This window comes from Cucurbita moschata, unplaced genomic scaffold, assembly GCF_002738365.1.
Source record: "Cucurbita moschata cultivar Rifu unplaced genomic scaffold, Cmos_1.0 Cmo_Scf00005, whole genome shotgun sequence".
NCBI classification, from domain to species: Eukaryota; Viridiplantae; Streptophyta; class Magnoliopsida; order Cucurbitales; family Cucurbitaceae; genus Cucurbita; species Cucurbita moschata.
Genome location: NW_019268521.1, coordinates 5,357,312 through 5,383,364, shown reverse-complemented (window position 1 = coordinate 5,383,364; position 26,053 = coordinate 5,357,312). Strand labels below are relative to the sequence as shown.

Below are 26,053 nucleotides of genomic sequence, written 5' to 3'. Positions count from 1 at the left end.
TTTTTTTTTTTTTTTTTTTGTCTTTTATGTTATAAATGTATAGCCACTGACCTGCCTTCTAGAAACCCCCTCTTAATATTAATCTCATTAATAATATATTTAAAAAATTCACATTTTTCAAAAAAATAAAATTATTATTATTATTTGAGTTGAAGAAAAAAATAATATATTAATTATTAATTTTTTATACTTTAAAATGCGACTTTCGAATGTATTGTTGAGCTTCATGAATGTAGGTTAACAGATTTTGAATGTATAGATTCTTTGACCGTCGCAACCACAGGCAAAATAAATAAATTAATTAATTAATTAAGCTGTTTTAGAATATCTTGAAATTAATTTCAATTTTATAATTTTGGGTGTGGTATTTGACGGCATATTATATATATTATTTAATTAAATAATTAAATTAAAATATTAGTAGATTTTTTTTTTTCTTTTTTGAAATTAGGTCGTGGAAATTTAAATTCTAGCCGATTCCATTTCATACCTTAGTCTTTAGTCTTCACCAAAAAAAAATGAAAATATAAAAATATAAAATTAAAGAGCTAAATACAATACGATCAATACTAAATTCCATAACAAATTTGACTCGTAGTTCAATTTGAAAAACATCATCCTTTTTCTTCATTATAAATTATTTAACTTTAAAATGTTAATTTAGTGAAAGATTATAAATTTATAAGTTAGTAACACTATTTCTACTGGTATAGAATTAATGTTTAAAAATTTTCAGATATAGAAAAAAATAAGGAAGCTAAAAACCAGCCAAACACACAGAGAGATCTTAGATTCCATGGTCGTGCAATGCACTTAACAATTTTCGGAAAATCCGACAAACAAAACCAGATATGGTTTTGTCCAAACAAAAAGACATTAAATTTATGCCAACTGCGATGCCTTCTTAGCTATTTTATATTGCTACGGCGTCGTTTACTCCTTGTGTGTAAACAACTGGGACAAAAGAATTTTAATTGATCATATTTTATTATGGTTAGGAGGAGGCCAAATTAAAAGCCTTCCCATTTGTTTGGTAATTGTGTCTGCCAAACGACAGACCCCAGGAGGCGGAGGCGACGCCGCCGTGTCGAGGCGGCGTTCGCCGCCCTGTGGCAGACCTTAAAAAATTTGTTTAGTTTTAGTTGACATTTTATTGGACGAAAAAGTACATCGTATTTCAACTTCCACTTCTAATATGTGTTTAAATCATGTCTATTTTAGATTAAAGTTTAAGAAAATAATTAGTTTGTCGTGGGAATTATTTTATAATGCACGTTTTCAGTTAAAGTCATTTAGTCATAATTATTAGTTTACAATTCATGTTTTTTTTTTTTTTTTTTTGTATTTAATTAAATTATGGAAACGGATTAAATATCAAACCCTATGATCGCGGTCCCTAGTTGTAACGACTTATGTCCAAGATTCGAAATTAAGATTTGACACATGATGCAACTCACTTTTTAGGGGAAAGACTATCTTCACAGACAAACACAAGTTTTTCCAACATATTTTGTCCTCACTCACATGTATCTTATAAAAATTTCCAAAACGTCACCTAAAATATAATTGTTTTAAGCCAAACATGTTTAACTATGGAGTTTTTATGATTGAGTTACAAAAAAAAAAAGAAACAGAAGGTGTCCATCGTTAGTATAGCCGGTAACATTCAATTTTCTTAAGCATTTATTAGTTATCCTATCCTCGTGATCATACTCATACAGATGCCGTCTCATTTCATTCATATACTCCTAATTTATTCACGTGTCACACTAATACTCGAGACTCTTATTCTCTATCTAAGAGCGAGGATTGTCAATATTTAATCTCAATTTCATAGTCGAAAAATACCACAAACTACTCCTTGCACATAATGATCAACCAATACATAGTTCATGTAATTCTAATAACTTCACGTATCTTGTTTAAATCGTCAATCTCAAACTTATTCTTGACCTACGTAATAATAAAATTTTAATTATCTCTCACAATGAAGATACCATTTCAGATATCATTTCAGCTAATTTATATGGGTTTCAATCATCCTATATTTGCATCCAAAATTAAAATATAAAATTAGTTTAACCCTTTAATTTCTACTACCTAACACCAACTCAAAAAATAATAATTAATTAATTAATTAATTAATTAAATTCGGTTCTAGAATTTCTTGCGTTTTACGCAATCAAACTTAAGTTTGTCAAAATCTACCCAAATAATTCATCATCTCATCTCTACCCCCATTTTTAATTTAATTCAATTAGGTTTTTAATAATCCAAATATTACCAATCCGACCATTGAAAAATGTGTGTATATATAAATATATATATTATTTGGACTCCCCAACTTAACACATATTTAATTCGAAATTTTAATTAATTTATGTCACGTATATTAAATAATTGAATATAACCCTAAGTTTTACAACCCAATATACGCCGCTCTGGGAAGGCTCGATAAAATAAAAAATTAAACAATTAGGCAGAAGTAATTAAAGCCAAACACTCTCTTCTACAGTTGTACTTTTATTTATTATTTTTGCAAAACAAAACAAAATTAAATTAAAAAATAAAATAAAATAAAAAACTTATCCTTATCGATTACCCGATCCCTACCCCACCAACCAGAATACCAACTTGTATCGTATTAATTCTACATCAAATTTCATGCACTTTATTAATAAATAATATATATATATATATATAAAAACTATCAACGTGTATGCCACATAATGCGTCACGCATTTAAATTAACACATGACACGTATACAACTATATAATTCTACTTAAGATATTCATATTTAATGTCCACTCCAAACTTATAAGCCGCTCTTCATATGCTTTTTATAAATATTAACCGCATAAATTCGTATATAGATTATAAATGCATTAAATGTCAACCGTAAGGTTGATAAAGAGAAAAATTGTAGGTATAAAAATAATAAGGGAGGGGATTTTTATTTATTTTTATATAGATAGGGAAAGGAAATTTAAAAAAAAATAATAATAAATAAATAAACTTTAGCTTTCTTAAGGTTAGGTGTTACATTTATAAATATAATTCAATTAATTAATTTCTCCCCCATTTTTAGAATAGCATTAATTATCCTTTTAAACGTGGAAAATCATCAAATTCCCGATTGTTTCTAATTTTTTAAAAAGAAAAAAAAAAAGGAAAAAAAGGCAATGCTTTTTAATTGAGTATAAACGCATTAAATGAATTATTTGATCCTCTCTTAAATTCAACGTGGAGGAAAATAGCTAGCTGCTTCCTGTTTCAAAATACCAATAATTTAATAGACTTTAGATTTTTAATTATTTCCATGGAATTGGGCCCCATATGAAGCCACGTGGCAGCCCAATCTCTATAAATACCACTTCCCCTCTGGAGTAGGTGAGTGAAAAGAAAAATACCCCAAATTTTTTTTTTGTTTTAATTTTAAAATCCTATTTTTAGAGACGGAAAATAATTATACCATTCGTTTCAGAATTCAGATGCGATTATGGGTATGAAGAGGAAGTTGACATGGAAATCGATGATCGTTCCGAGTTGTTACACGGCGGCGCTCCGCCGTCTATCGGAGTCCGATGATGACGAGCGGCGGCGGGTTTCTAAAAAAGCTTCGTCGCAGAGGCTGTCGCTGTCGGACGCCAGTAACCCGAGTTCGGTCTTGTCGATCGACGACTTGTCGAATTCTCTTGTCGGACCGAAGCTTCATATTTTTTCCTTTGCGGAACTTCGAACCATCACTCACAATTTCGCTTCGTCCAATTTGCTTGGTGAAGGCGGGTTCGGTCCGGTCTACAAAGGGTTCGTGGATGATAAAATCAAACCGGGTTTGGAAGCTCAGCCGGTCGCCGTTAAATTGCTCGACCTCCATGGATCTCAAGGCCATAAAGAATGGCTGGTAGGTTGCGTTAAATATACTGCTACTTTCTCGGGTAAAATTACGAATTTGTCCCTTACAATTAATTATTTATTTTGTAGGCAGAGATTATAATTCTAGGGCAAATGAGGCATCAAAATTTGGTGAAACTAATCGGTTACTGTTGGGAAGAAGATTACAGACTTCTGGTTTACGAGTATATGGCCAGAGGCAGTTTAGAAAACCAGCTCTTTAGAAGTAAGCGCAGTTTAGAAATTAATCAGTAATTAATTAATTAATTATCATTAACTAAACGAATATAGTTTGAATTAATCGCAGAGTATTCAGCTGCTTTACCTTGGTCAACGAGGATGAAAATTGCTTTAGAAGCAGCCAAAGGCCTTCAATTCCTTCACGAAGCCGATCCACCCGTTATATTCAGGGATTTCAAAACCTCTAATATCCTCTTGGATTCTGTAAGTCCTTAATCTTTTGTTAATTTTATGTTTAGTAGATTAATACAAGATTAGAAACTAAATATTATAATTAATATTTGTGTTATTCAGGATTATACAACGAAGCTTTCAGATCTTGGGTTAGCTAAAGATGACGTTGACTGTGAAGACCAACCAGACACGTCTTGTATTATGGGAACTCGAGGCTATGCCGCTCCCGAGTACGTCAAATCTGGTAAGTTAATTTAATTTAATTTTTAATTAATTATTGGGTTGGAAATAACTTTTACCGCTTTAAATCAGGCCATTTGACGACGATGAGTGACGTGTACAGCTACGGCGTCGTTCTACTAGAGCTGCTGACGGGGAAGCGGTCAATGGACCGAAAGATTGGCGAGTTTCTAGTGGACTGGGCTAAGCCATTTCTAAAGGACTCGAAACGGCTCTACCGGATCATGGACCCAAAGCTCGAGGGCATGTACTCGGCCGACGGCGCACGTAAGGCTGCCGCCTTAGCTCATAAATGCTTGAGCCGCAGCCCCAAGCGACGGCCTTCCGTGACGGAAGTTGTTGACGTGTTGAAGTCTTTGCAAGACTTTAACGACGTGTGCACGGAGCCGTTTGTTTACGTGGTGGAGGACTGCGGCGGGGAGAAGGAGAAGAAGGGGAGAGATGGGAGAGTTATTGAAGGGAACGGGCTTGGGCTTGGTGGGCTGGGCCTAGGCCTGAATTGGAAAAATTGGAGGCCCATCTCTGTATGATGGAAAATAAGTGAATTAGGATAAAGTAAATCCCTGTAAATTTGTTTTTTTTTTTTATAATTATTATTATTATTCTTGTATGAACCTTTCTTCTCGTCCTTGGTAGGAATTTTGAGGGGATGGAAGAAGGTTTTTGAGAAATGTACGGAATACTTGTACATAAAATTGTTAGTGTTGAAAAAAAAAAAAACATAATTAAATGTTTTTTGCATAACAGGTTGATTAATTAACAAAAATAATAATCTAAAATTACCTGACATTAGTTAGTTGACTTTCACTTAGGAAAGTCAACTGGAACGCTTAAAATGAATTTTATCAGTTCCTATTGACTGCAATTGATTTAATATTATAATTTTAGCCTATTGATTAATGTAGCTTTAAAATTTTGATTTAACACATAGTTTATATATATATTTTAATAATAAATAAAGTCAACATCAATTCGTAAAAGACGAGGTGTAATAACTCAAATTTTCCGAACATATTGTAGAAAATGGGAAAAGTGGTCTCCACGTAGGCGAAGTTGCCTTTCCTATTTTCATCTCGCCTCTTGTTTCAATATTCATTCCCACAAACGTATTCACGAGAATTGAGAGAATATTTTATTGTTATATATATATATATATATATATATATTAATTATTCATAATAAATAAACTTTCTTACGGATAATTCATACATTTTTAAGATGGTTTATATATTTTTTAAAATATAAAATGTCGTAATATATTCAATAATATTTCATAAATTAAATTTATAATATAATGTCTATCAAGATATTTTATAAAAAATTAAATTCAAATAAGTAAAAGCAATAAATAAATATATATTTTAATTATTCATAATAAATAATTTTTTTTACGGATAATTTATACATTTCTAAGATAGTTTATATATTTTTTTAAATATAAAATGTCGTAATATATTCAATAATATTTCATAAACCAAATTTATAATATAATGTCTATCAAGATATTTTATAAAAAATTAAATGCAAATAAGTGAAAGCAATAAATAAATATATTCGCTTATGCGGATTAAATGTCTATTTAAAAATTGGGTAATGATGGCGATTCGGAATTCGGATAATATTATCGATCTGAACCGGACATTGGTTCGTAAAAACGCGTGAACCAACGCGACGGCACACGAATGAGATCAAGGAATAGTGAAGAAACAATTCTGTGTGTTGGCGCGATTAGGGAACCGCAAATTTACAAACCGGCGGAAACGCAAGGTTTAGACTCGAGAACTCGCTTATTCGTTGGTGATTTTCCCGGGAGATTGAAATCGAGTAGTGCCGACGCCGGAAAATGGCAGTCGGTGTGAGAGTTGCCGGGAGTATTATCGGCCGCGATCGAGTTCTCACGGCGGTTATTGCCGGAGCGTCCAGTCTTTCGTTCGTGGGATCAGGATTCATAGTGCTGTGTTACGTCCTCTTCAAAGAACTTCGCAAGTTCTCCTACAAGCTTGTCTTCTATCTTGCCCTTTCCGTACGCACATTCTTCCTCTCTACTTCTCTTAGATCTACTACTTCGTCGTTTCAAATCGTTAGCTAGAATCAGTGGTTTTCTAATTACTTGGTTTCAGCTATTGACCGTGAAGATTAAGCTACACTGAATCTGCTATTGAACTTGACTAAAATCTACGTGAGGTTTGAATAACGAAGCCGCGAATTTCTTAGTAGTTACTTACTGTTCATGTGCGCAGCGTTGAAAATTTAGGATACTTGTCTTGTTTCTACCTTGCCGTAACTTTTAGATTCTGATCACCGTCTCTTTTTGAAGCGTCTATCGTTACTACTATGGTGTTTCGGTGAAGATTATTTTACCAAATTTGATTTAGATTTGATTGATTACGAACTGCTTACTTTATCCTCAATTTTTGGTGCCCGGAGTACATTTTACAGATGGATCTTTAAAATTTGTTTGCAGCACTAGGCTCTGTAACTTCACGATTTTTGTCTGCTTGCTAGTAATTCATAAATATCAGTAAAACCACTCCATATTCCGCCAGATTTGCGTGCGCCGAACAAAGTAGATAAGCTGATTACATTTAGCGCCATGGACAGTCATTAATCTTAAGTTCTCCGAGACACATTATAACAGTGAAATCTGACCAGCTAGTCTAATATTTTATTAACAAGTACATGTGATGAGATGATCACTGTGCCGCTTGATTTTCTCCTCCTGCGAACTGAAATGAACATATTTGCAATTAGAAATAGAACTACACGGAAAAGGCAGTTTCTGAAGCCATAGACTTCCTCTAATTGTCAGCTAATATGTTTAGCTGCAAAATGCTTGCTTACTAATCGCAATTTACTGGGATGCAGGATATGCTTTGCAGTTTCTTCACTATGATTGGGTAGGATTCCTGGCGTCATCTTCACCAAATGGATTTACTCTAATTCCAAAACTTTTTACTGATGAATATTGTTCTGATTTTAGGGATCCGGCTACAGGATTTTACTGTTATACTCAGGGCTATAGCACTCATTTCTTTTGTGTGGCATCGTTCTTGTGGACCACAACAATTGCATTCACCCTTCACCGTACTGTTGTTAGACACAAAACCGACGTTGAAGATTTGGAGGCTATGTTTCACTTATATGTATGGGGTACGAATTCAGCTGTTACATTTATGGCATCTCTTATGGCTTTTGGTTTTTACTTCTTTTCCATACAATTTAAATATTGGTTGTGACAAACGGTTACAACATTGAATTGGTCTTTTTTTGGTTTCCCAAACTACTACTGCTGCAACTAATATTGTTCTATGTACGAGCTATTAGACCTATTTTATAATTTTGGATGCTAATTTGAATATTTATCTTATTTCAGGAACATCGTTAGTGTTGACTGTTATACGTTCAATTAGTAATAACCATGGACATTTGGGTACCTGGTGTTGGGCACAGTCTAGTCGTACAGGAAAGGTGGGTAACTTTGAGTCAGCTCCTTCAAGCGAGACTGTGTTTTTAGTTATAACTGGTTACTGGGACGCAAATATCTCTTTGGGATGAGACTGCAATTAAAATGTGTATTGTACTGGAAACCCAGGATAATTAGGTAAATTCCAAAGTGGGAACTTGTCAAGTTTTCTTCCATTCTACTCACAATTTTCATTTAGAAATGCAGTTAACATGAAATTTACTCATCATAAAGAATAAAATTTCCATCTTCATATACAATCCACTTCATTGTAGCTTCTAACCTGTACGTAATTGTAGTTGCTAGAAATGGTTAAAGATTATGATTTGTGTCTAACACTAGAAAAGATAAGACTTTCTTATTTATTATATATCTTCAACTTTATATTTGTGATTGCATTTTCATGCTGCTCTTACTCGAGTATGTCCTTTCATGCAGGCTGTTCACTTTATAACATTTTACATGCCACTCTGGGGTGCAATTCTCTACAATGGGTTTACTTACCTTCAAGTGATACGCATGCTTAATAATGCTACCCGTGTATGTACTCAAATCATTTCTGAAGAATAATATGCCGTGATCATCTTTGCAATTCATAAAACCTTCTGTTGTGGAATTTCTAGATGGCAGTTGGCATCTCAGATAGGGCTTACCAGTCAGATGCTAGAGCAGACATGAAGGTTTGATTTTCATTCTTTTCTTTGATGTTATTTCGAGAGATCCAAAAGAATAATGATGACAGAGAGAGAAAAGGAATGTCCTAAGAACTAGACTGAATAAAGATTGTTACATTATTATGTTTCATTAGGGGAGATGATTGTTTTGTTTTTGGTTCTCTTCGCACGAGCTTTAAGGACACCTGAATGAATAAGTTAAGAAAATTGTCTAAAATACTAAATTATAGGCACTCAATGTGTTGTCTTGTCAGTAATCCAGAATTATACTTTAGTCTGCCATCATTGCAACAATATATGTGTATATGTATATATTTATTTTTTTAAAGCATTTACGTGGACTCTGATTAGTTACCTTAAATTCTTTGTCATTTCTACCCATCTAACAGGCTTTAAACAGATGGGGATATTATCCGCTCATCCTCATAGGGTCATGGGCTTTTGGTACAATCAACCGCATTCATGATTTTATTGAGCCAGGTCATAAAATCTTCTGGCTGTCAGTTCTTGATGTTGGGATGGCTTCACTAATGGTAACCAATTTTTTCATTCTTGAAAATAGTGTTTAATTGAGTATATGATTCTGAATGCTCGGTGGGGTTTTAAGGAGGTTTTGAGATGTCGTTGACGTAAAAAGATAGCAAAGGTTTTGTCATTATTGGTTTTATTAATAACTCAAAAACCAATAATGATGAAAGGATGATTCATAAGTAGCTCTCGTTGAACTTCCACAAATTTATGAGATATGATTAGATTTTGGTTGGTAATATTAACAAGCTAGTTGTGACTGGCTATTTGCTGTAGGGCTTGTTCAATTCAATAGCATATGGTCTGAATTCTTCTGTACGGCGGGCAATTTATGAAAGATTAGACTTGTAAGTAAACCTGCTCCTTATAACTTCTCTTTAAATTGGACATCCAAATGTTTGTATATTTTCTCTGCTTCATTTGTATTTATCCATCGCTATAGTTGTAGTAAATTATCATCATGGAATTCTACTAGGTATAGGATTGTCAATACCCCCTTCTGCTCTTCAGGAAAAATGAATGACGTTAATGACCCTTCACTATAAAACTAATGTGCCGCTATCTTTTAATGCTATTTTTTCTTAAATGCTGTTGACCATCTCGTTGCAGAGCTTATATTAAGGGATTTTAACTTTTAGTACAGAAATAAAATTTGTATTTAATAACAGAGTAATTTGGGGCCAAGATGAAAAATGTCTGAATTATCACTTCAATACTTTGGCAATGGATAGTGATAGTAGCTGAAGTCATGGTTAGTAAACTCTATCGAGTATCTGAAAGTACTTCATCATGTAGTTACTGTCACGGGACTTTGGCCTTCAGTGACGGATAAGTTGAAACAAGTGAATTGAGAATATTTTGCTCATGCAATTTCCTTAGTCTTGAGTCCCTGATACGATGTGTATGGGCCCAAGGTAAAGGGGGAAAAAGCTTTCTTGGTCCATTTGGTCTCAAATAAGATTACTTGTTTTTGCATATTTTAACCAGGTTTTGGCCTGAGAAGCTTCGAAGATGGCTCCCCAACAATTCAAGGTTCCGGAATCAAGAACAAGAAGGTGAACTGGTTTCCTTGAGAAGTCTAGATCAGCCATAGCGAATTAGTCAATGGATGTGCTTCCATCGTCAAGCCTTCCTTTACAAGATTTATTTCCCCCATTTTCTTTGGAGGGCGTGTAAATAGGAGCTGTGCAATTGGTTGTGCGTAGGGTAACGATCATCCGTTTTGTTGATGTGGTTTTATGATCTGCTGTTTTACATGGTTACTGATTCTTCACTGTTCTCTGATTAACATGATAGAGAATTTAGCAGTCTCTCAAGTGGTGATCAGGGGTGGAATACATTGCAGAAAAAGATTGAGCGGCCTGATCAGAATTCCTGTATGCTACTTTATGCGCTGTTCATTATCAACTTATCATTGCTAAGCGTACACGCAGCTTTAATATTATATGTCATAGAGACCGTCACATAGAATGATGCTTCTAACTTTTTGCATGTTTCTACTTTATTACGATATTTGTTGACTGCGAGTTCAGATTAGACATTCTCGCCACACACTGCACCGGGTCTGATTTGAAAATTGTGTGGTTACGTTTAGTGATGGATATTGTCTTCCAAAATTCTGATTTGACAACGTAATTTTATCTTATCTTGTACTTTCTTATTCAATTTAGTGGGATTCGTTTGTGGCTTCTGATAATTCCAATTTCCATAAAGAAGCACGTATCACCAATCCCAGATCATTTGCAAGGTTGATAGCTGAGGCCGCCGCAATTGCAGCACATGCTTTAGCCATTCAGTCTGTGGATAGGACAGTGGTCTATATCAATGGAGGCGATCGCTTCCCGTTGCAGATAAGCATGCTGCCGTTTCTGTGGACCCAATGTTTCAGATAAGCCATTTCAATTTTAAATTAAATTCTCGCCCATTTTACTTATTAGATTTTCAAAATTGTTCTCAACTAAATTACAAATGCTGTCTTTTTTGCTTTGTTTTGGGTTTACTGTCTTCCAAAATGAAATTTGAAGCTCTTGTACCTACTTTTTTTTTTTCTAGTTTTCTAGTTTTCTAGTTTTTCACTTTTTCAAAAAGAAAAAAAATAAACAACTGTTTAGTTTTCAGATTTTGGCGAGGATTTTAGGGGAAAAAAAGAAGAAAAAAATTTTGAATTGGGAAAAATAAAGTTGACATGTATCGTTGTTTTTAAAAACAGATAAAAGCTTTAAAATTCTCGGACTTTGACCATTAAGAATCAATGGTGAAAAGCATTTGAATTTAGATGGGAACTTCCGAAGGAGTAGTAGTAGTATTTGCTATAGTATGCAAACTGGAGAAAGCAGATAATGATTGGGGAAAGAATAGTTTTGCTGTAAACCAACTTTCACACGTTTCACTGCGGAGGGATTTAACACAGACAAGCACCTATTCATATAATTATAAAGACGTGTTGATGCCTGGATTTTGCATCCTAGCTGTTTGAACGTCAAATCTAGCTAATGAACCCTGGAAAAGGAAAAGGTGTTTGTCTTTTGGTCCCCCCATGTATGAAGGGTAACTTGAAATTGGGAAATCTGGGTTTGTTTGTACACACATATTTGGGTTGAACAGATTGGAATTTTGAAAAAGAGTTGAAACATCAAGATTCGATTGTCTTTGGAAGAATTTATATCTTTTAATGCGTTAACTTTTAGAACAAGTAATATTCTACATACGAAACAGTAAAAATGTAGGGAAACTTCTGGAGGATGGGAGATAGAAGGCAGAGACTTTGGCGATAAGATCAACACCAACTCAACTCAGGCAGGCCTTTCTTTGATTCACACAATGAATAAGGTGAGTTTGTCTGCTTTTGCATAAGGTGTTGTTTTTTAGGCATAATAACACAGGTTAGAGGGGTGGGGCTGAATGGGATGCCTTTTTCATGTGCTTGGTACCAGCCACCCCTTGTCCTTTTTCTTCTACTAATTGATTGGACATATTTTTCATTGTTTGCTTGTGCTACGAGTGCCTCAACCACCAGGCCCCTATTGGCCTTAGGACTGTCAACTCCATGGCCCTACGCCCCCTCGACTCTGCTTTCCTCTTTCTTTTCCTTCCCTAATTTGACTCTGCCGGAGCTCCTAGCAGAGCACATGCACTGGGCCGTTTTATATCAGGACTCCCATTTCCTACCTATTAGTGTTCAGTGGCTTTAGATCTGCTAGTGCCCGGAGAGAGAGAGAGAGAGAGAGAGAGAAACCATGGCATGTGTTTGGGTCTGGCTTTTCATGCATTTCTTTCAGGCAAATCATAATTTTTATTGAGATGCTATGGACCGCTTTAAAGACCCTTATGTCAGTTTGTGGTTGGGGTTTAGATTTAGAGGACATGAATTTTAGTCATATCTGACTATGCTCTGTTGGAACATATAGAGTCAGATATCATGAATGACTTTCAATCTCCCACCCAAACAATCTTAATGAGGAGAAGGGTTTTCTTTTTCCTTTTTTTTCTTTCAAACCTTCAACTAATTCTTTGTTGAGTACAGAATTGGACGAACAAATCTTCAATAATTATTTTAATGCTCAAAATATTATTTTGAGATAGATTTGAACTTTAGATAGAGTGTTGGATTGCACATAGTGAATACCTTCCCAGATTTAATGGAAAGCCAACATGACATGTTTATGAATTTAGTACGAATTGTTAACCATATTAATACACTTGAGGGGTGGTGCTGGCGGAAGGATAGAGGGAGAGAGAGGAAAAGCATAACGTGGCAATTTGGCGGCCATGATTGTGCGGTGGTTATGATGTTGATTGTAGGAAATCATTAGACCATTTGGTAACACGAAGCTTTTAAGAGTTGGAATCTGTTTTATATACAACAATTATTTAAAATTATTTCGTAGCACTGTTAATTACTGTATGCTTGTCTATATGAGCATAGCATAGATTTTGGTATCTTCTCGTGAGTTCCATCCAGTTGCTTCATTTGTACTTCAATCCTCTCTGAAAACAAAGTTCTTATCGCCCATTGATAAAATTATTTACCCAAAGACGAGAACAAAAGAAAAAGCAGCCTACCAATTCTTCCAATTGATTTTGTTTGGTAAAGAAAAGATCTCTGCATGTGATGGGATAAGGGACAACTAGAATTCAGATGCTCCTCCTCCACCTGAGTAGTCACTTCCAACTTATCGGAAGTTGCTTTCATCCTTCCTTTAACTGTCAAATTTCACTACTAGTCTTCTCTTCTTATACCATGAGGGTTGTTGGGACACCGATAAAAATGGTTATTGAACAATGTCAAAGGAACCCAACCTATCGGATATGTTTCGAAGTATTCTTCCTCTTATGCAATGAGGGTTGGGACACCGATAGAAAAGGTTATTGAACAACGTCAAAGGAATACAACCTACCAAATGTGTTCCAAAACCTATATCGGATATGTTTTGAAGTATTCTTCCTCTTATGCAACGAGGGTTGGGAAATCGATAGAAAAGGTTATTGAACAATGTCAAAGGAATACAACCTATCAAATGTGTTTTAAAGTCTTGAAGTCGTTCAAATTGGGTTAGATTGAGAGCCTGAAATTTCAACATTTTACCTCTAGCCTCCCACAAAGCACCACGTCCATCATTCTCGTAAGACACGGAATAAATATGCATTATTCAGCTGTCTATTATGTGATCTGTTTAGGTTCAAAAAAATATTTGGGATGCTTTCCGTAGGTTGATTTAATATTAAATAACAATGGTACCTCATTTTAGTATAGAAATAAAATCGACTAAAAGATCTCTGTAGCCATGCAAGTGCAAAAATTCAATTATCGTTCAAGGTCCCTAGTTAATAGGAGAATTTTCTCCGGATTCCAAAATATTAAAAACCGCTAACAAAAAATTTTACAGCCGAAATTTAGGCTAACATCCACGAGATATGGTGCCCTTTTTATTCATCATCTTTTCGCCGTGAACGGCGGCCAGCGTCTAATCATAATGATTTTGCCGTCCCGGCATGGCGGAGAAACAGCTATTGGAACGGCCAAGCGATCGCGAAGTGTCCTTCTTTGGAGAGTCGAGCGATCGCCGGAGAAGCTGTTTCATAGCCGAAATCAAATCCTCAGTCGGATTCAGAGGAGGAATTGAAGATTTGAATGCTTTGTGAAACTTCATGTGCCTCTTCACGGCTTCACCGGTGGTGATATTGCTCTGAGATCTGAGAGACTCGTCTTTCACAGCCTCCGCACAGAGTCCACAAATCCAACGCCCTTCATACCGCTCGCGCACACGGCCGATGTACGCTGGAGTACACTCCTCCGTCAATCCACAGCACTCGCATTTTACAGACTCCACGTCGATTACTTGCGCGTTGTGTTGCGTAACCGGAGCCGTCTGCTCGATGCCGGAGATCGCCTTTGTCACTTTCGCCGCCATTGTTGTCTTCTCCAACTAGCTCTGCTCCAATGGCTGCAAAAGTTCAGAATCCAAACAAGATCCGGACGGTATCTTTTTTTGAATCTCAAACTAATAATCTAAGAAAGAAAGGAAAAAGTGAAGGTAACAATTCAACAGAAATTCAAGCTTACCTGGAATTTTCTCTCTGGATGTTTCGGATCGTTTTTTCTGATCTCTTCCGTAATATTCTCGACAATATTAATGAAGAAGATATGGAATTCCGAGAAAAAGTTGATTTGATTTGGATAAAAGATGTGAATAGATTTGAATTTGATAATTTGATACTGAATCGGATCTTTTGTTTCTTTATCTCTCCTTCTCCCACTCTCTCACCGTCACTTTCTCGCCGTCGATGAGCAGATTCCAAAATATCACATACATTTCAGAGCCTCAATTGGCTCCTATTTGCCTCTCACTGAAGCCGGAAAGTTGAGAGAACAGAGAAGAAAGACGAAGAAGAAGGCTTCATCACCTGTCAAAATGGGCTTCCCTTTGGATTTATATAGACGATGGCTTCGAATTTTGACGCCCAAGCAACGTGACTGCACAATTCTTCCACGTCATTGTCTAAGTCGCCTTTAATATTAAACTAAATTATAGATTTACCCGATTTTTGGTAAATAACTGTTTAATATAAAATTTTTAAAAAATAATCAAGAAGTTTCATTAAACTTTTATTATAATGTTTTGTGATTATATCCTTCTTTTAATTCAATAGCTAATTGGATTATTAGGAAAAAAAGGTAAGACAAAAGATCTGCTAGTTTCACACTATGTAATTACTGTCGTAAAATTTGATCACTTAAAGTTTGGAGATAAAATAACATTAAAAACGAAATACAAAAACAATATAAATGAAAAGATTTGAAAATTAAAATCAGTCTGTTCAATATCATAAAAAATGTCAATTAATGAATTTAGTATATGAAACTTCAAGGTCACGTTTAAGAAATTTTTAAAATTTTAAAAACAAGAAAAAATTTTTTTTGGTTAAAACGATTTTGCAATATTTAATTTTATAGTCTAAAATAATAATTGACGCGTATTTATTTCATAAGGTAAAAAAAAAAGTTTAAATCTCTATCATTTAATTTTTGTAGAAACAAATAATTTTGTATCGAAGCAATTTTAATTTTTTTTAATTAATAAATATATTATACATGGGTTAAATTTAAATTAAAAAAAAAAAATCAAATTTCGGGATTTTGATTCGAAAAATCGCGGCCGATTTGTGAGACCTGTTTTGTTCTCATCTTCCCAAATTGCCATTTTCTGCCAGCTGTTCTGATAATAACCCTCTCGTCCTTGCTTCTTCATTTTTGTCCTCTTTCCCTCATTCTCTTACTCGCTTTCCCAAGCGCTTGTACCACAATCGCCCACCTCCAATTACCAAAATGCATAACCCACTCTATTTCTTTTTTTATTATTGTTATAAATATATGTCTGCTTCAATTTAAACTATTATTTTAGTTGACGTAATATTATTATTTTGAAATTTAATCTCCATACTTCTTTTTTTATTTTATATTTTTTTTTATCTAATTTTAATTTATGGTTAAATTTTAAAAAATCAGGAATTTTTATTTTACAATTTTTGAAATTATATTCTCATTCTATTATTTTATACAAAAACTATTAATATTACTTATTCAAATAATAACTCATTTTAAACTTTATTAAAAGTATAAAATAGAATAGTATGAACTTTGGACCAAAATAATAATTTTAAATGTTTTAACCATATTTCCTTGTCAATCGTTTAATATTAAAATTGGTCGAAAATAAGCAAAAGGGGAATCAATAAATTTTATTAGGGCAAGACAAATTTTTATTTTTTATTTAAATTTTAATGGAGGAGCGAAAATTAAATTTTTTTAACTTAAATAAATATTTCAAAACTTACCCTAAATTCAACTTCTCCGGTTTGCCCACTGAGAAAATTATTAATTTCAATTAAATAAAGTTTTTGTATGTATTTAATACACAAATTAATTATTAAAATCTTTTTAAATTACGAACAAAAAAAGTTCAAATAAATTCTTTATTTTTTAATTTTTTCATCCGTCTATAATTTATTAAACACATGATAAAATTATTAAATATTTTAAATTTTAAATTTGAAGTTGGAATATTTATCTCGATTTATTAATCTATTAAATCGAAAGAGTTAAAATTCGAGAAATGGAGTTGACGGAGCGCGTGAGATGCGCGTAGTACTAGTAGTTGTGGTCCCCACATGAACAAGTGGCGACCCGCAAATGGCTGCATGGCAGGTATAGAGTGTTAATAAAACGATACCGTTTCGCGCGTTTATAGCCACAAAAGGGGGGCGTGGATCTGTAGAATTGGGCCACCCGGCCCATACCATTCATCAAAATTTTGGCCCAACAAATGTCGACCCTCTTTTGTAATTTTGCTATAAATACTGAAGCAACTATCAACTACACGGTGAAACCTGTTTCTTTCCCTTGAAATCCACTATATTATTTTTTAATATTATTTAATAATTATTAAATTTTAACTATGGTTTATAACTTAACTCAACCCTAAAATACAATTTATATAATTTTAAAACGACCCGATAATAGCCCGCATATTCGACAAATAATAATGAATTATAATTAATTTCATTGTTCTTCTAAGATGTTTACGAATGCTAGCTAGCTCTTCCCGAGCCGTAATTGGTTATTTCTCAAATTCATCTCTAAAAAAAATTTAAAAATAAAAAGAGAGAAATTTATGTTTTTAAAACAACTAGATGACCTTTGATGTACACCAAGAGACACAATGGATGCCAAATAAACATAAATTAATTTAAAATAAATCGCTATTTAAATGATTCTCACATAACACGTCCCATTTGGTAAATAAATAAAAAAATAATAAAAAAATTCCATTAATATTTTAATTTACTCTTAAATTACTCGAATCTATAAATATTGATCCATTGTGAACATGTCAACCTAATATAACGTACGTTGTCAGTGTTAAATGCTACGATTACTTGCGACAAAATAGTTAAGATATCGATCCAATGTATCTGTTGATACACTATGACACTACACGACAATTATGACATTTATTCATTGATTGCACACATCTGTGTACGTTATTCAAAATTGTTGGTCGTGGGCGTTACGTACAATGACAAATTATTATTAGTCATGTCGTCATGACCCCGAACCTTGTATCCTCATCGAACACGTTTCGAGTTTGGATATGCAACCCAATCTCCCTCGATCTGGGTTATTGTCTCAATCGAGACCGCTTATAGGTTTCATTGAATAATTTGGATCATTCCAATAATGCCCTTTTCTTAATTGTTTTAAAATTATAATAAAGAAAATTTAAGAAACTCCTTGCTACTACTAACTCAATAAATTATTGATGTTTTTTTTTTAAGGAAACCAAATAATTTTAATAATTACTTAAATAAAATAAAATTCACATTTTGAAATTGGACCGAAATAAATGGGCCGAATATTTACACTTTAAATAATTTATAATCAACTTAGATGGACAGCGGCGCAAAATCTAAAGAATCTATATTTTATATAAATTTATTATTCTCATTGCATCTACAAATTTTTTTAAAATAAATAAAATGCGTGTCAAAATTAAATAATTAAAAATAAGAATTAGTGGAGGTTTTGTTTTGTTTAGTAAAGTGAAAGCTTTTTACATTCCAATTTCGGGCTTATCTATTTAATTTTAAATTTTTATTTCATAATAATATATTATTCCATATTTTTTACGATTCACAAATTTGAAAATTTTAAATGTATATTGATTTTATTTAAGAAAAAAACAAATTACAATTTATTTGAGATAAAAATAATAATAAAATAAAAGGTCAAATTGAGTGACGAAGGGCTTAATCGTCATTTTGAAATGTATATTTTGTGGTGGTGTTGCTGGTATTAGCCAAAGAGGGTTTCTCCCACAGAGAGCAGAGAGGAGAGGGAGAGAGAGAAGTGGGAGAGAAGACGAATTTCTGAAAGCTGTTCAGAACACTGGAGAGAGAGAGAGAGAGAGAGAGAGAGAGAGTTGCAGAGTTCGGAATTGAAGATAAAAGTTAGGCCTTATCTGTAATTCTCTAGCCTTCTGACTTCATCCGATCCGTTTCCATGGATCCCTTCGATTTGTTTCGGAAAGGTATAGAGGAGAATATTCTCTTTAGCTGGTTTTCTAATCCATGGATTTATTTTTAGGTCATCGCTGTGTACAGTAGCAATAATTCCTTGCCTAGTTATGAAATTTCTGTATTTTCTTTCTTGTTTGTTCCGATTGTTCTGTGCATTGAATTTATCGAGATCTCTATAACTTGGATGTTCAGTTACAAGATTCTGATTCTGTGCGCTTCGTTTTTGATTGTGGGTATTTTCAGATTTTCCGGCTAAGGTTTACTGGTTACCTCAGTTATGAAGTATGGTAGTTTATGTTCGTGGTCTACGATGCAAGATTTGTAGTTAAACGATGCAGGTTCTTCTAGTTTGAAATATTGATGATTCCATGCGTAATTTTGTAGGGGATAATTCGTACAGTTTCTTCATGGAGGTTTATTGAATATTTGCCGTTCAATTCATTTCAGATTAGAGATGTCTGGAAACTAACGAACTTCTTCTTGTTTTCTAAACAAACAAATATATCTTGTAAATGGTTGTGAATTCGGTTTACTTGAGTTTCTAATTTGCCTGACGAAGTGAAATCATATTTTGCAGGTTTTGGTTGAGGCTATAGAAATTTGAGCATTTCCCTACAGATTTTCTTTTTTTCAAGTGCATGTGAGCATTCTATTTTGTATTAGCAAATAATGAATGTGTCGAAGAAAGGAACGCAAACCAACGAGGCAAACCTAAGCATTGGAAGCAAGGTGACAGCTTTGAATCCGAATGCTGCTGAGTTTATTCCGTTCGCCCTCAGAGCACCTTCAGTTGGAAGTAGTAGTGTGCCAGATTTGACTGAAAGATTTTCGTCTTCTGGGACGTTAGGAAAAGCTGTTCTAGATAGGACCGAGTCATCTGTGTCTAATAATTCTGATGACGAATCTCGTCAATTCTGGAGGCACCAGCTACCTGATGATATCATACCTGATTTCAAGTCAATGGGAGAAGATGAGAACCTATCTCTTGGAAATATTTCGTTGGCAGGCTTATCGTTGCATGATGACAACGAAGCCCCTTTATTCGCGGCTACTGTTGGCAGTGAATATTTGTTGAATGATCAGCAACATTCAAATCTAAATCACTTTAATGGAAATCAATTTGCTGATAGGTTCAGATTCTCGACTGCTTCGTATGGAGAAGATCCATCTGCAGCTAGTCTTTTCCAAATTTCGAATAAACCTTGGCAGAAGCCAGTTCACAACAGTAATGTACTGGTTAGCAATGACCGGCACCTTCCTTATCATGGAAATACTGTGAGGGGATCAACCATGGAAGTCTTGAGTGAGCAAACAACTATGGATGAAAGTGATACTCTGAACCCTGTTGATTTCTTGGCTTTACAGTTCCCTGGCTTTGCTGCCGAAAGCCTCGCAGAAGTTTACTTTGCCAATGGAGGTGACTTAAACCTGACTGTTGAGATGCTCACTCAATTAGAGGTAAGTTGACTTTTGAACGATGTGTAAATAAAGTAACCTTTTAAGTCAATTAGAGGTAAGTTGACTTTTCAAAGCATCAAGGGGCAGTAGCATTTCATCTTTTTTATGTTCAAAACATTTTTTTAACATCAAACAGCATGTTTTTCGTTCAATAGTTTGGACGGCAAGTTAATTTAAGTCGCAACTTCAATGGTCGTTTCTTGCTATTATGAAAAGGTGATTGTTGAAGTGATATAGCTTTGTGATAGAGTCGAACCTATAAAGACGTTTCAAAGAATAAGTGTGACAAATTTTCTGATGATTCATAGCATAGTTTGAACTATTTGATCTGTATGGCATGCTTTTGCTTTGTCAAGAACTCCGATGTCCTTGTTGTATGAAGAGTTTGCCAGCCAGTTTTCGTTGTCTGCACCGTGTTCTCGTTATCTTTTGTGTTACTGGATTTACAACTCAATAGTTGTCATACTGTACTCTTTTACACTGTAGCTTCAAGTCGATGGTGGGATAAGTCAAAATCTGAATTCCAAGACAATGTCTGCCCCCAATCTTAGTGGAATGGACTTTCCTGCACTTACAGTGTCAGGTGGTCAAAATGGTCATCCAAAATTTGATGGGGCTGATCTTCAACAAAGCACCAGTCCTTATCTTTCTTCTGATAAGGACGACATGCTTTTCTTCAAGCCGAGCACCTCCCCATCTAGAGGTGCTATTGATTTTGCTTCCACTGTCAGGAAATTAGCATCTCAGGATTCTGGTATGTGGAAGTACAATGGACACGGTTCTGCTGATGACTCTATTGGATCAAGTAGAAGTTCTCATAATTTAGGCGGTAAGTACACTACTGGTGGTCATGGGAAAGACACCTATAGTGAAAGGTTGCTCCACCGGGGTTCAGCTCGGGCTGCACCCGTTTGGCTCGAAACAGGCGAATCAGTTGGTAATTACTATTTACTGATGTGATTTGGAACGAACTTTTGAATGCATTTCTGCTTTAACATTATCAACCTGGCAGGAAACATGTATTCTGAGCAGCGGGAGGAAGCACGTGATCATGCACGCCTTCGAAATGCATATTTTGAGCAGGTGTGAAAGAATGGCTGTTGATTCTCTTCTTTGTCCTCCTCTTCCCTCCCCAATTTGGCTCAGGGATTTACTCTTATCTTATCTTTTAAATTAGGCACGGCAAGCATACCTCATTGGTAATAAGGCTTTAGCAAAGGAGCTGAGTGTTAAGGGACAGTTTCATAATGTGCACATGAAGGCAGCTCATGGAAGGGCCCAAGATTCTATATATCGGCAGAGGTTTGTTTCCCTTTGATGCTTTTGTCTAGACTCGAACAAGGTCGATTCAGGTGAAATTTCATGTTTTTTATTTCCTATTATCATCGTCGAGAAAGTGTATCAGTTCATTTCACTTCCTGATGAATGTTCTATCTATGATTACTTGGACTGAATCATCCTATTGTTCTGGCATGGCCACGATCATTCAATGAATGGTTCGAAGAGCGATGATACGCTTTTCTTAAGAAACGCACCACGATTACAGGAATTTCCTGAATTGCTTGATTACTGGCTTACAGTTCTTTTCTGTTCTGCTGCTTGTTGCGGACATTGTTTCTTCAGGAATCAAATTGGCGCAGACAACCAGGGAAATGGAAGGGGACACGAACGCATGATCGACCTGCACGGGCTGCATGTTAGCGAAGCGATTCATGTCCTGAAGCACGAGCTGAGTGTGCTGAGGGGTACTGCTCGGGCCGCTGGACAACGTCTGCAGGTTTATATTTGTGTTGGAACAGGACACCACACCCGCGGCTCCCGCACTCCTGCTAGACTTCCAGTGGCTGTACAGAGATATTTGATCGAAGAAGAAGGCCTCGACTTCAGTGAGCCGCAACCGGGGCTGCTTAGAGTTGTGATATATTGAGCCATGGAGGGAGGATGAGAAGAGAACACAGTGAAGTGTAGGAGTTTTTACTTTTTGACTCAACCAAACAAAAAACAAAAAAAAGCCATGAAATCATACTTGTGATAGTCAGCATTGTGTTGTACCGTGAATGGTTAGAGGTGGGGAAAGGATTATTCAGACCAAATCCGAAAAAAGAAAAAAAGAAAAAAGAAAAAAGAGAATTAGGAGAGGAAAATGAAGATCAAAGCAAGTAGAATTGTATTAAGTTTAATCCGGTTGACAGGGATGTAACATTTTTTAGCCCTGAATCGGCAAATCTCTTTGTAACTTTGTTTTATTAGGTTTACATTGTACCTTGAATTTTTGTCAGTTCTTCGTTCTTTCTTTGAATCTTTTCTTATTCTCAGATGAATGAATCCGTTCGGATCGATTTATATCATCATGTAGTTCATCAAAAATTACGTTTCGAATCAGTTTGTGAGTCAGGAATTCCGAATCTACTTTCAACTTAAGAACTGAAATCATTTCATCTTCAAGAAATTCGATTATAGATGGAGCTTCGCCTCTCAAAGATCGGAGTTTCGACTTTTTAATCACAGCAAGACGATTGAGCTGCAATGGCGGAATGTTCATCAAACAAATTTCCTGGATTTTGACGTTTGGAGGGAATTGATTAGGATGCACTTAGAAAATGCTTTTGCGAGCCAATCTCAAAGTGTCATCCATTTCCTCTCGTACGAGTTTCGCCTATCCCCAATTCTCCTCTCTGTCACCTTCGTCGTCGTCTTCTTCCTCTTCTCAATGGTTCTCTCTTCTCCGCTCCGCCATTGCCAAGGCCGACTTGAAGCTCGGGAAACGAGCTCATGGATGTATCGTAACCTCCGGCGACCTTCCAGACCGGTTTCTGACCAACAATCTCATAACAATGTATTTCAAATGTGGCTCTCTGTGTTCCGCTCGTCAGGTGTTTGATAAAAGTTCCGACCGTGATCTCGTTACATGGAACTCCATTTTGGCTGCCTACGCCCACTCTGCTGATTCTAGTTTCGAGAATGTACTCGAGGGCTTTCGCCTCTTTCGTCTTCTACGCGAGTCTGGTTTTTCAGCAACTCGACTTACATTGGCGCCATTGTTGAAGCTGTGTGTGCTGTCTGGCTTCATCCAGGTATCTGAGGCTATTCATGGATACGCTGCTAAGATCGGATTGGAATTGGACCTGTTTGTTTCAGGGGCTCTTGTGAATATATACTGCAAATATGGCCTGGTTGGTGAAGCCCGCTTACTGTTCGACGAAATGCCTGAAAGGGATTCTGTGTTGTGGAATGTAATGCTCAAGGCTTATGCTGAAAATGGTTTAGAAGACGAAGCTCTTCAGTTCTTCTCCGAGCTTCATCAAAGTGGGTTTCTTCCTGATTTCTCAAGCGTGCATCGCGTTCTCAGTGGTGGTAAGAATGGTGTTTCTGATCTCAGAAAGAGGTACAAGGAGCAGGTTAAGGCCTATGCAACGAAGATGTTTCGGTTCGAAGACGGTTCGGATGTATTTTCTTGGAACAAGAAGTTGTCTGGGTATCTTCAAGCTGGCCACAATTTAGCAGCCATTGATTGTTTCAAGAGCCTGTTGAGATCAACAGTGGGATATGATAGTATAACATTAGTCATTGTTTTATCTGCAGTTGTCGGCGCAGATGATCTCGACTTGGGCGAACAAATTCACTCGCTTGTTATAAAAACCGACTATGATTCAGTAGTTTCTGTTTCGAATAGTCTCATGAACATGTACTCGAAGGCCGGGGTCGTTTATGCTGCAGAAAAGATGTTCATCAACTCACCAAACTTGGATCTAATTTCGTGGAACACAATGATATCGAGTTATGCACAGAATAATCTCGAAATGGAGGCGATCTGCACGTTCATAGATTTATTGCGCAATGACATGAGACCAGATCAATTTACCTTGGCAAGTGTTTTGAGAGCTTGCTCCACAGGTGATGAAGGAGAGTATTACACTCTCAGCTCACAGGTTCATGGCTATGTCATAAAATGTGGCGTTGTTAATGACAGTTTTGTATTAACAGCACTTATCGACGTGTACTCGAAGAGCGGGAAAGTGGACGAGGCTGAGTTTCTGTTGCGTAACAAATATGATTTTGATTTGGCGTCTTGGAATGCATTGATGTTTGGGTACATCAAGAGTAACAAAAGTAGAAAGGCATTGGAACTTTTGAGTTTGATGCATGAAATGGGGCTGCTGATTGATGAAATCACTCTGGCTACTGCCATTAAAGCTTCTGGTTGCTTGATCAATTTGGAGGTAGGGAAACAAATTCAAGCCTATGCAATCAAGCTAGGATTCAACAATGATTTATGGGTCAGTAGTGGTGTTTTGGATATGTACATTAAGTGTGGAGACATGCCAAATGCTCTTGAATTGTTTGGTGAAATTAGCAGACCTGATGATGTTGCTTGGACAACTATGATCTCGGGATACGTCGATAATGGCGACGAGGATCGTGCTCTTGCTGTGTACCATTTAATGAGGGTGTCTGGAGTTCAACCCGATGAATATACCTTAGCTACCCTTGTCAAAGCGAGTTCTTGTCTAACCGCTCTCGAACAAGGGAAACAGATTCATGCTAACGTGATTAAGCTCAATTATTCTTTCGACCATTTTGTTGGTACTTCCCTAGTCGACATGTATTGCAAATGTGGAAGCGTTCGAGACGCCTATCGTATATTTGGGATGATGGATGTCGGGAAAGTTGCCTTCTGGAATGCCATGTTATTAGGCTTAGCCCAACATGGCAATGCTGATGAAGCTTTGAATCTTTTCAAAAGTATGCAATCAAGTGGTATTCAACCTGACAAAGTTACTTTCATTGGAGTTCTCTCTGCTTGTAGCCATTCTGGTTTGTTCTCTGAAGCCTACAAATACTTCGACGCAATGCTCGAAACATATGGGATCGTACCTGAGATCGAGCATTACTCGTGTCTGGTGGATGCGCTTGGTCGGGCAGGACGCATTCGAGAGGCCGAACGCGTGATAGCATCGATGCCATTCGAAGCTTCTGCCTCGATGTATAGGGCGTTGCTTGGTGCTTGCAGGACTAAAGGAGATACGGAAACAGCAAAACGTGTTGCTGATAAACTCCTAGCCTTGGATCCATCCGATCCCTCAGCTTATGTCCTCTTATCAAACATTTATGCTGCTTCCAGACAATGGGATGATGTTACTGATGCTAGAAACATGATGAAGCTGAAGAATGTTAAGAAGGACCCGGGTTTTAGCTGGATCGACGTGAAAAATAAAGTGCATTTGTTCGTGGTTGACGATAGATCACACCCGCAAGCTGATTTGATATACGAGAAAGTTGAGGATCTTATGGAAAGAATACGAGAGGAAGGATCTTACGTCCCAGACACCGATTTTATGTTGCTTGACGTTGAAGAAGAGGAAAAAGAACGTGCACTGTACTATCATAGTGAGAAACTTGCATTAGCTTTCGGGCTAATAAGCATGCCTCCCACGGCAACTATTCGTGTGATAAAGAACTTAAGGGTTTGTGGTGATTGTCATAGTGCTATAAAGTGCATATCGAAGCTCACCCAGAGGGAGATCGTTCTAAGAGATGCAAACAGATTCCATCACTTTAGGAATGGAATTTGTTCGTGTGGCGATTACTGGTAGTATCGATTATCAAGTTCAAATTATTTTATGTTTGTTCTTTGGACAACTATCTCAATTCTCGATCACTGGTCATTCAACACGATCATCTCCCATTGTTTTCATTTTTCTTCTCCATCCATAGACATTATTGAGTTATATCAAACAAAATACGGATTTGTAGATTAAAAAAAATGTTAGATTTAAAATTTCATAAAATTATAAAAATAAATGT

At 35.8% G+C, this 26,053-nt stretch overlaps 4 protein-coding genes across 7 annotated transcripts; 3 read left to right on the top strand and 1 right to left on the bottom strand.

Annotated features, from left to right (window-relative positions):
* The first annotated feature begins 3,404 nt into the window (after window positions 1-3,404).
* Window positions 3,405-5,255, top strand: LOC111443097 (serine/threonine-protein kinase RIPK-like). The gene is made up of 5 exons (XM_023080732.1): window positions 3,405-3,905; window positions 3,986-4,121; window positions 4,203-4,339; window positions 4,430-4,553; window positions 4,622-5,255. Exons 1-5 carry the CDS (start codon window positions 3,501-3,503, stop codon window positions 5,077-5,079), a joined length of 1,260 nt encoding a protein of 419 aa, XP_022936500.1. The 5' UTR covers window positions 3,405-3,500; the 3' UTR covers window positions 5,080-5,255.
* Window positions 5,256-6,204: 949 nt separating this feature from the next.
* On the top strand, window positions 6,205-10,879 carry LOC111443098 (G-protein coupled receptor 1). 2 transcript variants are annotated; one of them, XR_002710432.1, is made up of 10 exons: window positions 6,205-6,572; window positions 7,415-7,446; window positions 7,530-7,699; window positions 7,923-8,017; window positions 8,451-8,552; window positions 8,636-8,692; window positions 9,076-9,219; window positions 9,491-9,561; window positions 10,202-10,420; window positions 10,511-10,879. XR_002710432.1 is itself a non-coding variant. In XM_023080733.1 (9 exons), the coding sequence occupies exons 1-9, from the start codon at window positions 6,393-6,395 to the stop codon at window positions 10,305-10,307; spliced, it is 957 nt and encodes a 318-aa protein (XP_022936501.1). In that variant the 5' UTR covers window positions 6,205-6,392; the 3' UTR covers window positions 10,308-10,879. The 2 variants fall into 2 exon arrangements, 1 of the variants encoding a protein (XP_022936501.1); XM_023080733.1 differs by having other exon boundaries at window positions 10,202-10,879.
* Window positions 10,880-13,989: 3,110 nt separating this feature from the next.
* Window positions 13,990-15,140, bottom strand: LOC111443099. 3 transcript variants are annotated; one of them, XM_023080734.1, is made up of 2 exons: window positions 14,778-15,140; window positions 13,990-14,658 (listed from the first exon to the last, which is right to left on the bottom strand). In XM_023080734.1, the coding sequence occupies exon 2, from the start codon at window positions 14,623-14,625 to the stop codon at window positions 14,179-14,181; it is 447 nt and encodes a 148-aa protein (XP_022936502.1). In that variant the 5' UTR covers window positions 14,626-14,658; window positions 14,778-15,140; the 3' UTR covers window positions 13,990-14,178. The 3 variants fall into 3 exon arrangements, with proteins under 3 accessions (XP_022936502.1, XP_022936504.1, XP_022936505.1); XM_023080736.1 differs by having other exon boundaries at window positions 13,990-14,697; window positions 14,778-15,138; XM_023080737.1 differs by having other exon boundaries at window positions 13,990-14,646; window positions 14,778-15,138.
* A 3,410-nt stretch (window positions 15,141-18,550) lies between these two features.
* On the top strand, window positions 18,551-25,862 carry LOC111442919 (pentatricopeptide repeat-containing protein At4g33170). Its single transcript, XM_023080479.1, has 7 exons — window positions 18,551-18,801; window positions 19,368-20,248; window positions 20,735-21,185; window positions 21,261-21,331; window positions 21,426-21,550; window positions 21,872-22,172; window positions 22,846-25,862. Exons 2-7 carry the CDS (start codon window positions 19,460-19,462, stop codon window positions 25,840-25,842), a joined length of 4,734 nt encoding a protein of 1,577 aa, XP_022936247.1. The 5' UTR covers window positions 18,551-18,801; window positions 19,368-19,459; the 3' UTR covers window positions 25,843-25,862.
* Window positions 25,863-26,053: the final 191 nt, after the last annotated feature.